Genomic DNA, 14,996 nt, shown 5'->3' on the forward strand with positions numbered 1-14,996 from the left:
CACCAGTGCCAGCTCATGCCACCCGCCCGATGGAGTGGACATGGAGTGGCTTTTGAGGGGCCTTCCAAGGTGGGTCCTCAGGGAATGTTGGGGCAGGGTACACTGTGTTAGCTAGGTTGACTGAAAGTAACAGAAATGGTGCCCACCAGTCCTGGGCCAGCCAGCTAGGTGGCAGAAGAGTTAAAAAAATAAAAAGGTGCGCATAAGTGCTTCTGCCACTGGAGAAAGTTCTGCCAGATCCCTGCCCCTCCAAAATATGTCGTAATATTAGTCAATGAATTTCCTTCTTGTACGACTCAGGTGTTTTTCAAGCTGTTGCCTCTCTATTGGGACCAGGAGCAAGTGAGTTTGTACACAAGCATTGTCTGCAGTTTCCCGCAGTCCTCTGGCTCTCCCAGCCCTAAGCCCCACTGGTTTTCAAAGCCAGACATTACGGAGTCTTGTCTTCCCGGTGTAAGAACCCTGGGCTGGGGAGCATGATGTGGTGCTTGGACCCCTCCCTTCCCAGTGGGGACCTCCACAGTTGTGATATCCCTCCCACTTATTAGTTGCCTTATCGGGGGTGTGGGCTCTGATTAGACCACGTCTCTGCCCTCTTACCCATTCCCCACATGGCCTTTTCTTTATAGCCTTAGTTGTAGAAAATCTGTTCTGCTAGTCTTTAGGCTGTTCTCAGGGATAGTTTTTCTATACGTAGTTGTAGTTTTGGTGTGTCCATGGGAGGAGATGAACTCAGGATCTTCTAACTCCCCCATCTTGAGCTGAACCTTAAAGGCTTTTCTTATGAGATAAGTGGTGATGTTAACAGATATGATTTTTTTTTAATATTCTGTGATGAAATGTGTTAACATTTGGAAAATCTGCATAATTCAGTAAACGTATACTTTTCAAATCACCACTGCTTGATGTTGCAAAATCATGTGTAGGTAAAAGATCCATTCAAAGTTTAAGACAGATGCATGAACTTTAATGTAACAGAATAAAAAATTCATTTATATGGATTATACCATTAACCCTTAAGAAACTTCTATTTGTTGAGTTTTGGTACAGTATCAAACAATAGTCACAATTATCTGAAAAGACTATGAAAACACATCTCCCTTTTCTAACTACTTATCTGTGAGAGGCTGGATTTCTTCATATGCTTCAACCAGAACAGTTGGATTCTTCAACCAGCTGACTTTTATTAAGCCAGAGATTTAAAAAAATATAAAATAAGCTTACTTTTCTCACTAATTTTTTTGTTTGTTTTGGAACATAGTTTTCCCTCTAAAAATCGTTGCTTCTGTTAACATGTCATTAAGATTTTTATTATGTTAAAATGAGTAAATACATACCTTAAATTCCTCTTTTAATTTCGAATACACTGTTGATATAAAACTCATATAAACAAAATCTCTGTGGGGTCCTCAAAATTTTTTAAGCGCATAAAGTGTTCCTGAGACCCAAAAGTTTGGGAATTGCTGTTCTAACCCAAACACTCTTATAACGTTGAGAGTTTTAGAACTTGTTTGTAGCAAGAGGGGTGGGAATCATAAATATTTGGGGCTTTTATTATTGCACTAATTGCATAATAGAAGTAACTGCGTTTGATCAGGATTGGCTCTGCTTTAATACCATTTCTAGTAACCAAGACATTTCTCACCTATCATTAATGAAGTAAGCTGAGCTGGGAAAGTAGACTAGAGTGAAATAAAATTTACCCTTCTCTTGGTCACATTCTGTACCATTTAATGACGCTTTGTAATATTTATTTAGCAAGTCGGTCTACAAAGTACATTCACACTCATTTAATTTTCTTTAACAATATTTTATCGCCATCCTCAATTTACAAATGAGGCAAAGAAGTTGTAATTATCTAAAGATCATATGGTCAGAAATGTGTAGAGCCACATATAGTACACAAGGGAGCATGGCACAGAAGAAAGAATGCGTTCCTCAGGATTAAGAGCTTAACTTGAATCTACGTCCATTGCATAGCTGGTAACCAGGTTTGTGTCTCAATCACGTTTAAGTCAGTTACCATATTTTCCCTTCTGAAAAATGGGTAACATAATACCTATGTTATCAAGGAGCTATGAGAATTAAACTAGGTAATATATATAAAGTACTTGCTCTATGGAAGAGTCTCAGTAAATGGTAGCTCACTCTCGAGAGTTCTGGAAAGGATCATTGCCATGGTTTGCTGATAACTGGACCCTTGACTCTTTATAAATATCAAAAATATGTGGATCATATTAGTTGCTCTTAAGCCAACAAGGTAAGTGGGAGAGGCAGTAGATAAGAAGACCATGATTAACTTATTTTGTGAAATCTTTTTGTATGTGAGTTCCTAAAAAGGCTAGAAGAAAAGGAAGCTCTGATAAACCAACTTTCCAGGGAAAATATTACCTTCACTCTGCAGATTCAAGACCTGAAATGGCAATTGGCAGAAGAGACCAAAGTTATGCATCTATTGTTTCTCACCAGGAGCTTGACTGTATGTTAAGAAAAAAAATAGTGCTTGCTAGGTCAGCCTGAATATCTTCTCATATAAAAGAAGGGGGGAAAGTGCCCTAGAAGTTATGGAAAAAGATGTGTTGGATCTTATACGTGCCAGGAAGGACTCTGATCACTGAAGGAACATCCTCAGTAATTTAGATCACTTCTCTAGTTTGTCAGATTTAGAACAAACAAAGTATGCATTTTCATTTTGCATTATTGCTAGAACAGAAAGTCGGCAAAGTTCTTTATGGGTCTTTGATTCTGAATTGCACAAAGAAGTGGAATTAAATAAAAGAGCAGGATAAAATGAATGGGGCTGGATTAGCTCAATATTATTTTCAAATTGTCAGTATATTATAAATATTAGTCATTATTAGTCATTTCTTCCCAAGAGAATATATGATGTTGCTCGCAGGTGACTACAGTGAAAGTGGTTCTTTAATGTTAAAGCATAGTGACTAAGATGAGAGATGGATTTTTGAGCCCTGGTATTCAAGTCTGTTCTTGGTTCATATTCAAGGCCTCTTTCTTACTAAGACCCCAAAAGACTTCACTTGCATATAATCTCACTGCAACTCTTCAGACTTCAGTTTTTAAATGTTTTATTTTATTCCTTCCACTCTCCTTCTTTTCTATATCATACGTACATTTTCAAATTACTGTCATGATTTGTGCATCAGACATCATGCTAGACGCTTCTCTCATGCCATATAAACCTTCATATATATAAGTCATATGAAACTGGTAGAATTATATTTTTTTACATGAAGTAACCAAGGCTTTGAGAAGACAACTCATCCAAGGTCATACAGCTGGTAGTATACTGTGAAGGAAGTTTAGCAGGTTGTGAAATGACTAGATTTATAGTTTAGAAGATCTCTCTGGCTGACTTCCCAGTGGCTTCCAACTGGCATACGAGGCCCCCTTTCTTGGCTCCGGCCTCCTTTTGTGACCTTACCTTCCACAACTGCCTCTGTCATTTACTCCCCTCCAGTCACCCTGGCCTCCTTGCTGCCCCTTATACAAGCTGTCATCATTCAGGCCTTAGGACGTTTGTAGCTGCTATTCCCACTGTTTGAAGGCCCTTCCCCAAGGCCTTTGGGGGATGATGAGAAAGAACCAAACATTCCTCATCATGTCAATCTGTTTTATGTTCTCAGTGCAGTCAGCAATTTTATTTAGTCATTTTTGTACATGTTGGTTTTACATATCCTCTTACTCCTTTTAGCTCCGTTGGACAAAGGCTTTGTCTCCATCTCTTTTACTTCAGTTAACACTATTGCTTAGAACAGGCGCTCAATAAATATATATTAAATAAGAAGAAGGGTAGCAATTTGAAGCCAAGTTTCCCAGATTCCAAAGCCTGTGTCCTTCTTAGGGTCGCTATGTATTATTGCTCCTCATTCACTGCCCAAAGGTGTCAGCCTGAGGCTGCCATTAACCAAGCCTTGTGCTTTCAGAGCTGCATCTACCTAAGAAGATCCTGTTTCCTAATTTACATTAAGGACCCATGAGGACTGGCAGCGACCCTGGTTCTTCACACTAGACTAGGTTATCTCTTGGCAATGATGTTGCTAGGTTAACCAGACCACCCCTTAAGTGCCAACAGTAGTCATTAAACTGAGCTCTACTGTCCAGTAAATACAGCAGCCACTACTACACTACAGGTGGCTACCTGAATTTAAATTGACATTAATTAAAATTAAATAAATTTTAAATTCAGTTTTGACTGAATTTGACCTTGTTTGGGGCACATTTTGAGTGTTTAACAGCCATGTGGCTAGTGTTTACCATATTGGCAGTGTACATATAGAATATTTTCATCACTATGGAAAGTTCTATTGGATAGTACTGCTTTAAAGTTTTAAAGTTTTTAGGGATTTACATGTGAAATAAAAGCTTCTGTTCTCCTTATGAATAGAATGAAAAGGCTAGACAAAACTCATTGGTCCTTTCTAGTCCAAACAAGATCTAACTCTTGTATATTGCTAAATATAAATCTGATTACCTAAATGATGGTGAGCATTCCTCTTGCTACCGTTGCATTCTGCACTATTTCTAGAACTCCAGGCCTGTCTATTGTTGAAGCCCACATAGTCAGGCTGGCATTTCCCTAAATAGAACCCTCTTCCTTGTTGTAATGGCAGCGCTTAGATACTCTCTCCTTTCTCTTCTTGTCCCAAATTCTCTCCCTGGTATCATCTTACAAGGTTCAGGTTCGGCTTGCATTTGTGACAGGTGGTTATTAACCTTATCTGAAAAAGATGATGTCACCTCCAAGCCTTTCATTGTTTGTTAATGGCCGTGGTGCCTTTTTGTAACATGTGTTGTGTCCCCTGCAGTTACAGAGCGCCCTGGCCCAGGCCGTGAAGTCGGCCAAGCGTGACTGTGACCTGCTATGAGAGCAGTACCAGGAAGAACAAGAGGCCAAGGCTGAGCTGCTCTGGGCCCTGTTCAAAGACAATGCTGAAATTGTTAAGTGGAGAACCAAGTATGAAGACGACACCATCCGGAGCACTGAGGACTTGGAGGATGCCAAGTGAGTGGGGCAGGGCTGCACAGAGGACTCTGAGAACAGTGACTGTGTCTTCGAGGCCACATGTGTACACTAAGCTAATCCTCACCAAGTGTGTGAACTAACCCAAGACCAAAGCTGAAACAGCCACCACTGGCAAGAAGCATATGCTCTAGAGGGGTTCAAAAATGAAAATTATAATACAGAGTGACAAAGACTAGAGAGAAGTCCTGGGGGAAAAAAAGAGGTTATTTCTAGGGGTACGAGGGAAGTCTTCATAGATGGGACTTTGAACTAGGGTTTGAAAGTAGGCTAGCACGAAAATCCTGTGTTTCATTTGGAACGCCAAAATAATGGAGTCCATGTGTGTACATGTCTCCGTACCTTAAAGTCATCATGTCTCTGGTCTACAACTTGTACACTACAAAGTGGTCTGTGAAGGTGGACAGGGGCAGCTGGAAACGTATTAGGATTTGTCATCCTGCCTATGGGACAAAGGTTTCTTTGAAAAGAAAACACTTTGGGGTCACCTCTAAGGTTAGGATATCGGTTTTATAGCCAACACTACATAAAGGCTTTAGAAGTTCTTCTCAGGAACTACAGAAGTTTGGGGCCCACATGAATCAAGACTTAGTACCAGGATGTAGTTCTAAAGCATTTTGCCCAGAGGTCAAAGGACTGTGTGTCTTTGAGAGAAAGTGTCAAACCATCCCCGGCTTATAATCATTAAAGGTTGACTCAAAAGAGTGTATCCCTGGCTTGGTAGCTTGGCAGAAATTCAGGGCAGATCAATACATTTCTCTTTAGCATCAACCAAAAATATTATTTTTTCAGTTCTTCACCTAAATCTTTGAAAGGCATCGCTGTGCACGTGCTGAACAGCTGCTGTGTTCTGTCCCTGAAGGGGTACCAAGCAATCTGTCTCTGTAGCCACAGTAACTTAAAAAGGGCTTTGGGATGACAGATACTAAAAATACCTGCAGTAAATGTGTTCAAAACTCTGGACTGCAGAAAAGTGGGGCTTTGAACTGAAATGGCGCCTCATATCCAAAATATGGCATTTGCTTCTAAAGTAAGATCTTTTTTTTCCTAATAATTGAAGAATTCTGGTGAAAGTGTCTACCAGTCATTCTGTTTGAAGGTTTCTTAGGGAGGGACAGAAAAGAGGGAAAGTATATAGGTTACTTATGACCACATGGATTTGTTGGAACTAACAAATTGTGGTCCAGTAGTACATGACAACTGAAGAGAAATGATGGGCAAATGAGATAATATCCAAAGACTTTTTTTTTTTTTGCTTTAAACTTAGCTGAACATCAAATAAATAAAGCATTGTCTGTATTATAATTTCCCACTAAAATCCCTAAGGGATGTGGAACTGCAAAAAAAAATCTAGGATTCCATTTTTTTAAATTGGAAAGCTGAGGATCTGTCTACTTAGATTTCCAGGCTGGGGTTCACATGATGAGTTAGTTTAGTGGAATCAAGCTCTCCTGAGACCCCATTTACCGCTTCTGAGTTCCCCAAGGATAGGAATCTGATTTCTTCATCTCCTACACCTTCTTGCGTATTCTAGGAAACTACATAGATGCTTATGGTTGGCAAGTCGAGCAGCAAAATTGTAGCTGGTAGTAAATGTAGAGCAACGTTATCAATCAAATGAAGGTGATCAATTGTCCAGTTTGCCCTGGACTTGCCCAGTTTGAGCACTGATAGCCCCGTGTCCTGGTACAACCCCTCAGTCCCCCAGCAGTTGGTCACCCAAAGTAAAATTCCTATTTTCTGGTTCCAACTGAGCATTTCTAAAGTAGTTAAAATATGTGTAATTATTTTACAAGACTCCTGTTTTAGGTGGGATAAAGCATCAGAATCTCCTTTTTTTCTCCCTTATTGAGATATAATTGACATATACCATTGTGTAGGGTGTACAAGTAAGGTGTAGAATGTGATAATTCGTTATATGCACATGTTGAGAAATCTTTACCACAGCATGATTAGTTAACACTTCCTTTACCCCACTAAATTACCATTTTATTGTTGTTGTTATGGTGAGAACACTAAAGCTCTATTCTCATAGCAACTCTCACATATCAGATACATGTGAGAGCCAACATTGGCTGCGTTGGGTCTTCGTTGCTGTGTGCGGCCTTTCTCTAGTTGTGGCGAGCGGGGGCTACTCTTCATTGCGGTGCGCGGGGCTTCTCATTGCAGTGGCTTCTCTTGTTGCAGAGAACAGGCTCAGCAGTTGGGGCTCATGGGCTCCAGAGCACAGACTCAGTAGTTGTGGCGCACGGACTTAGTTGATCCACGGCATGTGGGATCTTCCCGGACCAGGGCTCGAACCTGTGTGCCCTGCATTGGCAGGCGGATTCTTTAACCACTGTGCCACCAGGGAAGCCCACAATACAGTAATATTAATGATAGTCACCATGTGGTACAGAAGAATCTCTTCTTACCAGTTAAGAAAAATGAAGCAAAGATGTGAAGTGACTATGGTTAGAAAGCCAGTGAGCAAGGAGTAGTTGTTAGAGCCCAGGTCTTTCTTAGAGCACAGACTGGTTTTTGCAGGATTCCACCAAAAGGGGGCTTTATGAGCACAGTGCTCTGTTGGGCTGCTGTGTGGAACATGTTAATTCCTGAGGATCTTTTTCTGTTTAATAACTGGAGATTGGAAAAAGCTTTGGTACATACAGTACCTTTCATCTAAGAGGTGTGATGAATAAGTAAGAATGGGACTGCCAGTGTCCCTGCAGGAGATGGGAACAAGAGAACACTTTGCATCCATAAGGAAGCGTATGAGCATTGTAAGGACGGTAGAGGAAGCATTTTAATAAGCCACTGCATCTCAGAGGATTCTGGAGGGAGGACAGACAGGGGCTAAAGTACCCCTGACAGCAGTAGGACCTGATAAGTGAGCATAACGCTGGGATGGATGTGAGTATATAAATTTGGGAAGAGGAGCTGAGATGGAGAAGAAATTCAGAGAAAAGATACTCGGGCATGTTTAAGAGTCCCATGATGAGAGGGGGAGACTGAGCAGGAGAGAGCCAAAGAATGCTGCTTGGAAGCAATAAAGCCAAGGAGCTCTTTAGAGACTAGACGTGCCCCAAGACTTTTAACGGTTGCTTATTGTTGGGTGTTCAGTACCATCTTTCTCTTTCTCCCATTTCTTATGAAGTCTTAGATAAAGTCTGTATTGCTTACTTAAGGTTCAGGGGAAGCAGATACTTACAGGGATTCAGAGGTTCTGAGCGTCAAGTCCAGGTTGGCATAGGGTGGGGAGGGAATAAAGGACATGTGGACACAGAAGCCAGAGTGTGGTGGTCAGCAGACATCTGGCTTCCACAGGCACAAGGAGGTCATTGTCAGGCACAAGCTGCTTCCACTTCAGACTATGAAGCCACCCTCAGGAGCCCCCCACACCCCCCATTTGTACCCGAGTGCTGTGTTTAATAAGGACACACTGCACGAGCTCTCTGAGGGTTGTGGCTTCACTCGCCCTTTGGACCTCCCCTTCTCAGGAAGAAGCTGGCAATTCGGTCGCAGGAGGCTGCCGAAGCCATGGGGGTGGCCCATGCCAGAAGGGCCTCCCTGGAGAGGGCCAGGCTCTGACCGCAGCTCGAGCTCGGGGACACCCTGTTGCATCGTGGGAAGGCGCACCGCGCGGCCGCTGCGCTGGACCGGCGGCAGCAGCACTTCGACCAGTGCCTGGAGGACTGGAGGCGGGAGCACGAGTAGCCTCAGGCGATGCCAGACGCCCCGCAGAGGAGGCCCGGGCCCTCAGCGCCCGGCTCCTCAAGCTCAGGCACACCTACGAGGAGAGCGCCGCGAGTCAGCGGACCCTCCGGAGGGTGAACAAAAACCTGAAGGGTACGTTGCCCTGGGAACGGGAGCAGGGGCCCCGGGAGGGCCCTGCGCCAAGGGCAAGGCTGCCTCGATGCGCAGAAACCTCAGCATCGTCCTGGCCTCGCTTGGGTCTTAACTTTTCCGTTTTGAATACTAACTTTGGCTTTTGTCTTTTTTTTTTAAACTACAGGTACTATTTTCATTAAAGGAGTTCTAAACACAAGAGTACTTTCCTAACTTTAGCCCCAGTTCCTGTCCGCAAAGGAAGCCTATTAAGAATTTCGTTATATCCATAACCTGCATAATATGCGTACAGGTATTTTTTACTTAAATTACACGTTATTCTATACCTTTTATTTTTTCCATTTATTAACTTACTTTCTAATTTAACAAATATCTCTATAGCCCATACTACGTGACAGGCACTGTTCTATATATAACTATTCATTGTTTAAGTCTCAGAACAGCCTTATGTGTTAGTTTATCTGTAAAATGCAGATTAGATTGAGTCATTTAAGGTTAAGAACTTGGCCAAAGTCGCATTTGATAAGTAGCAGATCTGAGGTTTGAGCCCAGCCAGCTTGATTCCGGCATATACACACTTAACTATGGGCTCTGCCACCTCCCATGTGCCTGTAGCTGGAGCCCTACCAAGTGACTGTTATTAGCGACACAGTGTTTTATGATAAGGCTGACTAACACGTTTAACTAGACCTTATTAATTTTAGATAAAAATTTTCACAATTATAAATAATCCTATATTGTACATCCGTGTACAATGGGGACGTGTACAAATATTTCAGTAGGGTAGATTCCTAGAAATGAAATTGCAGAATTAAAGGAGTTTTCAAATTCTGAGATATTGCCCAGCAGCCCTTCAAAGAGGCTGCCAGCTTATACCAGCACCAACAGTGATGTGCATTACGACCCTGAGATGCCCTGGGAGTAAGTTCATTACTATTGGAGGCATAAATGAAACTTGCTTTCTCTGTTGACCTACCTAGTCCATGAGCAGGTCACTGACTGGGCCTGTGAGAGGTGCTGGAACAGTTAGAAAACTTTCATGGCATCTGAACCACCTGGAGGGCTTGTTAAAACACGGTTGGCTGGGCCCCACCATCAAGAGTTTCTGATCCAGTAAGTCTAGGAGGGGCGTCTAAGAGTTTGTATTTCTAAGAAGTCCCCAAGCGAAGCTGGTGCTGTTCGTGTGGGGACCATACTTGCTCTGGGCTGGAGCCTGGGAAGAAGTCTTTTTCAAAAGCTCTCTGAGTGATTCTAAGGTATGGTCAGAATAGAGAACCACTGCCTTGAGTTTGCTCCTGGGAGCCCCTCTTCTGGAGAGGCTTTATCAGAGAAGGATTTAGTATTCACATGAGAATTGCCATCTCATGGGTTTGTTTTTGTAACTAAAAAGTTCTTGTCACAGCCTATCCTAGCTGGGGATCTCAGAGCCAGAGGAGCGGTCAAGCTCCTGAATTCCTTCCACTGCCTCTGGACTGTGGGTAATTCCCAGAGCACTTGGCCCTGCTCCACACCTCTTAGGCTGCAGAGGCTTCCTTCATGAACAGGCGGAACTGACGGTAACAGTGTCAGGTGCTGGAGGTTTTGTCACTTCCTGGCTGCCTTGCTCTTTCAGAGACGTGTGTTCATCAGAGGGTTCACGCATTGGCTTCTGGCAGACAGTGACCCAGCTTATGCTGTAAGTTCCCATTCTGGTGTTGAGCGACAGCTGACACAGTGGCCGCCACCAGTGTTGATAGCTAAGCTCTTCCACTGGAATAGTGATTCCAGGGCTGGGCCCTAGAGCCCCACCGGGCAATATCTGGCATGGCTCTGACAAGCAGGACCGCCATGTACAGTCACACACGTTGTTCAATGCACAATACTCTAAGAAACACCATCCTCACCAGCTGTTGTAGGCAACTTTGTGGCAGATGCCAAAAGAATGCTTTGAAGAGGGGATTCTTTTTTCTAATTCAAACAAACATCCCATACGTGCCAGCGGTGGCCTTGCCATCAAGTTACCAAGGATGGCATGACCAGGGTCCCAGTGGGCCTCTGGGAGCAGTCTCTTTTGGCTGATATCATGGATCTGAGACTGGTTCTTTTCACTAACTTTGTTTTTCATCCCTCTCCAGAAGAGATTTCTAATCTGAAAAATCAGTTGAAAGTAGGAAAGAAGAACTTAAGTGAAATGGAAAAGGTCAAGAAGTAGATTGAACAAGAAAAGACTGAAGTCCAAATGGCATCGGAAGAGGCCAAGGTATTACCTCCAGGGAACAAAGCAAGCTTCCATCACTGTGACAGTGCAGAAGACCTGCATTCTAGTCACAACAACAGCAAGAACACGCTTATAACCCTTGACCCTTATTCAGGGGTTAACTGCCTGCTAGGCACTATGCCTGGCTCTTTGTATGCACTATTTTATGTAATCACCCTAGCAAACTATTGTCCTCATTGTACAAATGAGGAAATCGAGGCTAGGGGAACAGGATAAACAATCGTGGATGCAACTCTCTTGATTATAAAGAAAACAAGAACCGTGTCTATTGTAATCACCCTAGCAAACTATTGTCCTCATTGTACAAATGAGGAAATCGAGGCTAGGGGAACAGGATAAACAATCGTGGATGCAACTCTCTTGATTATAAAGAAAACAAGAACCGTGTCTATCTTGTTCCCTAATTTATCCCCAGTACCTAGACCTTCACTACTCTAAACATGGCCTGTGGACTGGTTGCATGGGCATCACCGGGGAGCTTGTTAGAAATTCAGACTCTTAGCCTCTCTCCAGCTCTGTTGGATCAGAATTTGAATTTTAACAAGATCCCTGGGTGGTTCATATTTACCCTAACATTTGAGAAGCACTGGACTAGAACATTGCCTGGCATACAGTAGCGGTTCAATAAATATTTGTTGAATGTTGAATAGCTAAATATCCTCATACCTTCCCCTCTCTTTAAATAAAATCAGTCGACACACTTTTTTTTTTTTTGCAAAAAAAACTTTAGGTAGTTTGAAAAATGAATTCAAAGCAATGTTCTCAAACATTTATTGCTGAAAGCTCATCTTTGTGTGGGTTGACAGGAGTGTTTTCAGTGTTATGGATTAAAAGTTCAGGAAAAATCTCTGACTTGATCCCTAGGTGTGTGCTAGTGATTGAAAGGACCCCTGAGAAAATCTTTTTGCCAAAGAGGGTGAACTCAGAAGGAAGTTATCCTGTCACGGTCATTAAGTAGTCAACAAGGCCTACAAAACCTCTTTTCTCGCAGCTGAATTTCATTTTCTTGACCTACCCTTTGACTAAGCATCCAGGCACATTAAAAATGCATCCCTCACCCACTCACCCTCCAACAGAGACAATAATTTTTAAAAGGCACAGCAAGTCCATTTCAGGCACGGGCCTTTTGAAAGGTGTGATAATGAAAAAATTAGACCCCAGAGGATTGCTCTGAGTCAAGCAATGTCCGGTCAGTTTATCTCACCACCACATTTCTGTAAGAAATCTACCAGACAGAAGATGTGTCAAGTGGACCGCTCTTGACACAGCTCTTGTCTTTTTATGCAGATTGTTTTCTGAGGCCTCTACATTTTATGTAGAATCCTTTCAGTTGGCAGTGTGGTGTCCCCTAACAAGGCCGGTCCTCATAAAGTGGATGAACTTTGTCTCATTCACTTGTTCCTTTTGTTCCCCGTCGGTTCTCTGGCCACCCTGGCTAGGGACTTTCTAAAGCCACCACCTTAACCCAAAGAAGTAACTTTTATGGTGGAAATTTCAAGCAACATGAGAAGCCAATGAGAGCTGTGATTGGGCGGGGCAACTTTAGTCCTATATAACGTATAGACTAACATCTTTGTATGTTAAATTGAGCTGCCCGTTGAAGGTGAGACGACTAAGGCCACAGCGCTCATACCATTCAGTAGCACTAGATGGCATTCTATTCTATTCACATTTTCTCAAGTTTTGTCTTCAGCTGCTTCCATAAATACTTCATCAGCTTGGACATGTATTTGTAAAACTGGGTTATTTCTTTTCCTGAGTGAGCCTTTATGAAAAACGTTATCAGATTATTTTTGAAGTCACAAAACTCAAATTATCCCAGGTCACCTTCAAAGCTTCACTTTCTCAGTGCATTCAAAAGGGTTAGAGGTGACAGTTTCCCCCGGAAGGAAGGGCATCATTCCCTCGGAGGAAATTGCTATACCAGCATTTGTTTTTCATTTATTTTCTATTATATTGAAGTTAGTATTGAGAGAACAGCAGCAAGGCTGTAAGCCATATTAAAGTCCCAACATCTTTCTTATTTTTATTTTGAAATTGCTATTCAGTTTTACCTTTTACTTTTGATGGTATGTGCTAAGCACTCCTCAGAAGGGGCTAGAAAAATTGCGTTTGCCCTCAGGACTGTCTGCCAATGGTTAACTGACCAATAGATGGTGGTCACCCCTTGTGCCCTTTATAAACATCCTCCTCAGTATCCTCCAGTGTTCTGTTTGTTTCTTCTATATGAATTTTATCTTTGGAACAGGCTTTAAAGATTTAATCAAACCTACACTTTCAAACTTGAAACACCTTTATAACATCCCTGGCAGTATGTGCCATGCCTGTATGTAAATACTCAAGGGGGCAGGAAATCTCCCTGCCTGTCAAAGCAATCCATTTGAAATAATAGTAGTAATTATGGTGATAATGGCTCACACCAAGCGTTATGTGTCAGGTACATCATAAATTCCTTTATTTGAGTGCTGTCCTGTTTCTTGCTCTCTGAATGCTTCCAACTTTTTTTCTATCCCCCTGTGATGTCCAGAAATAAATAAAAGTTTCCACGTAGGAGTTATCACCTTCCTTGTTTTAGTTTTGATGCTTTTATTGATTCATCCCAACGATGGAAACATTAGAAAAAAGTCAAGGGTAATAAATTAAAAAATTGAAATATAGTCACAGACAAGATTGAAAATGTCTATTTTAAAAATGCTTTAGATTCCAGTTCTTGAACTACAGCTGAAGGCCCTCAGAACATCAGATCTATAGGTGACGTGACAAACAAAAGTAATCACTTGTCTCTCATCCTGTTCCAATCTTCAGGGATGTGATTTGACCTTAGATTATTCCTAGCAATTCTAAAGAGAGCTCCATTAATGATATACGTTTAGAGAAAAAAAAACTTTTGTCCAAAAGTGGGCTGAATTAAGTGCTTTTTATTTATATATTTCAGGAAGCTCTGGAACGCAACGAAAGCAAGATTCTTCGTCTGCAGCTTGAACTCTCAGAAACTAAAGCGGAAATTGAAAGAAAGCTTTCAGAGAAAGATGAAGAGATAGAAAACTGTAGGTATTTACAATTATTTTGATGAGCAACAGTTGCATATTTTAGAATCCTTAACTGAACAGAACCCACTGTGTTTGGCTGCTTTTATGACCCTTGTTGGACTACTACCAAAGAAACAGCCAGTCTAACCCAACACTAGAATCTTTCTAGTAAGCTCAGTACTGTTAATATAAAGGAATACCTCTACACGATTACTATCAGTTTTTTATGATTTTCTTATAAAATTCTTTTTTTTTTTTTTTTTTTTTTTTGCGGTACGCAGGCCTCTCACTGCTGTGGCCTCTCCCGTCGTGGAGCACAGGCTCCGGACGCGCAGGCTCAGCGGCCATGGCTCACGGGCCCAGCCGCTCTGCGGCATGTGGGATCTTCCCGGACCGGGGCACGAACCCGTGTGCCCTGCATCGGCAGGCGGACTCTCAACCACTGCGCCACCAGGGAAGCCCTTATAAAATTATTTTTGAGCAGCTTCTACTTGCATAGAAGACTCAAGATAACACACCAAAAAAGAATAAGTATGTGGACAAGGACTCTCTATACTGTCTCGGTTTCCCTACAACAAGCTGCTTTCTTGAGCGTTCAAGACACTGACTGGTAATGCTAAACAGTGGAGGAAAAGAACTAAAAGATGTGATGCTGGGCATTAAAATTAATGTCCGATCAGAGTGAAGTTTCCACATCCCCCCTGCCTGTACCTGTAGCCATTTGTTTGGAGAGGGGCCGAAGCCAAGAGCTAAGCTGCTTGTGAATCCCTGTTGAAGCAGCTGAGTCTTAATAGTCAGGAAACTGAATTAAACAGGAATCCTGGGTTGCAGGATCTCTTCG

At 42.3% G+C, this 14,996-nt stretch overlaps 1 protein-coding gene across 1 annotated transcript in view; it reads left to right on the plus strand.

The window, feature by feature from the left end:
- The window catches only part of MYH15 (myosin heavy chain 15), a 171,445-nt gene that overhangs the window by 131,752 nt on the left and 24,697 nt on the right, over positions 1 to 14,996 (plus strand). The window contains 6 exon segments of the mRNA XM_065875875.1: positions 2,341 to 2,443; positions 4,827 to 5,023; positions 8,521 to 8,762; positions 8,765 to 8,869; positions 10,984 to 11,108; positions 14,062 to 14,177. Coding sequence (XP_065731947.1) covers positions 2,341 to 2,443; positions 4,827 to 5,023; positions 8,521 to 8,762; positions 8,765 to 8,869; positions 10,984 to 11,108; positions 14,062 to 14,177 — 888 coding nt within the window.

This window comes from Phocoena phocoena, chromosome 4 (assembly GCF_963924675.1).
Source record: "Phocoena phocoena chromosome 4, mPhoPho1.1, whole genome shotgun sequence".
Lineage (NCBI taxonomy): Eukaryota > Metazoa > Chordata > Mammalia > Artiodactyla > Phocoenidae > Phocoena > Phocoena phocoena.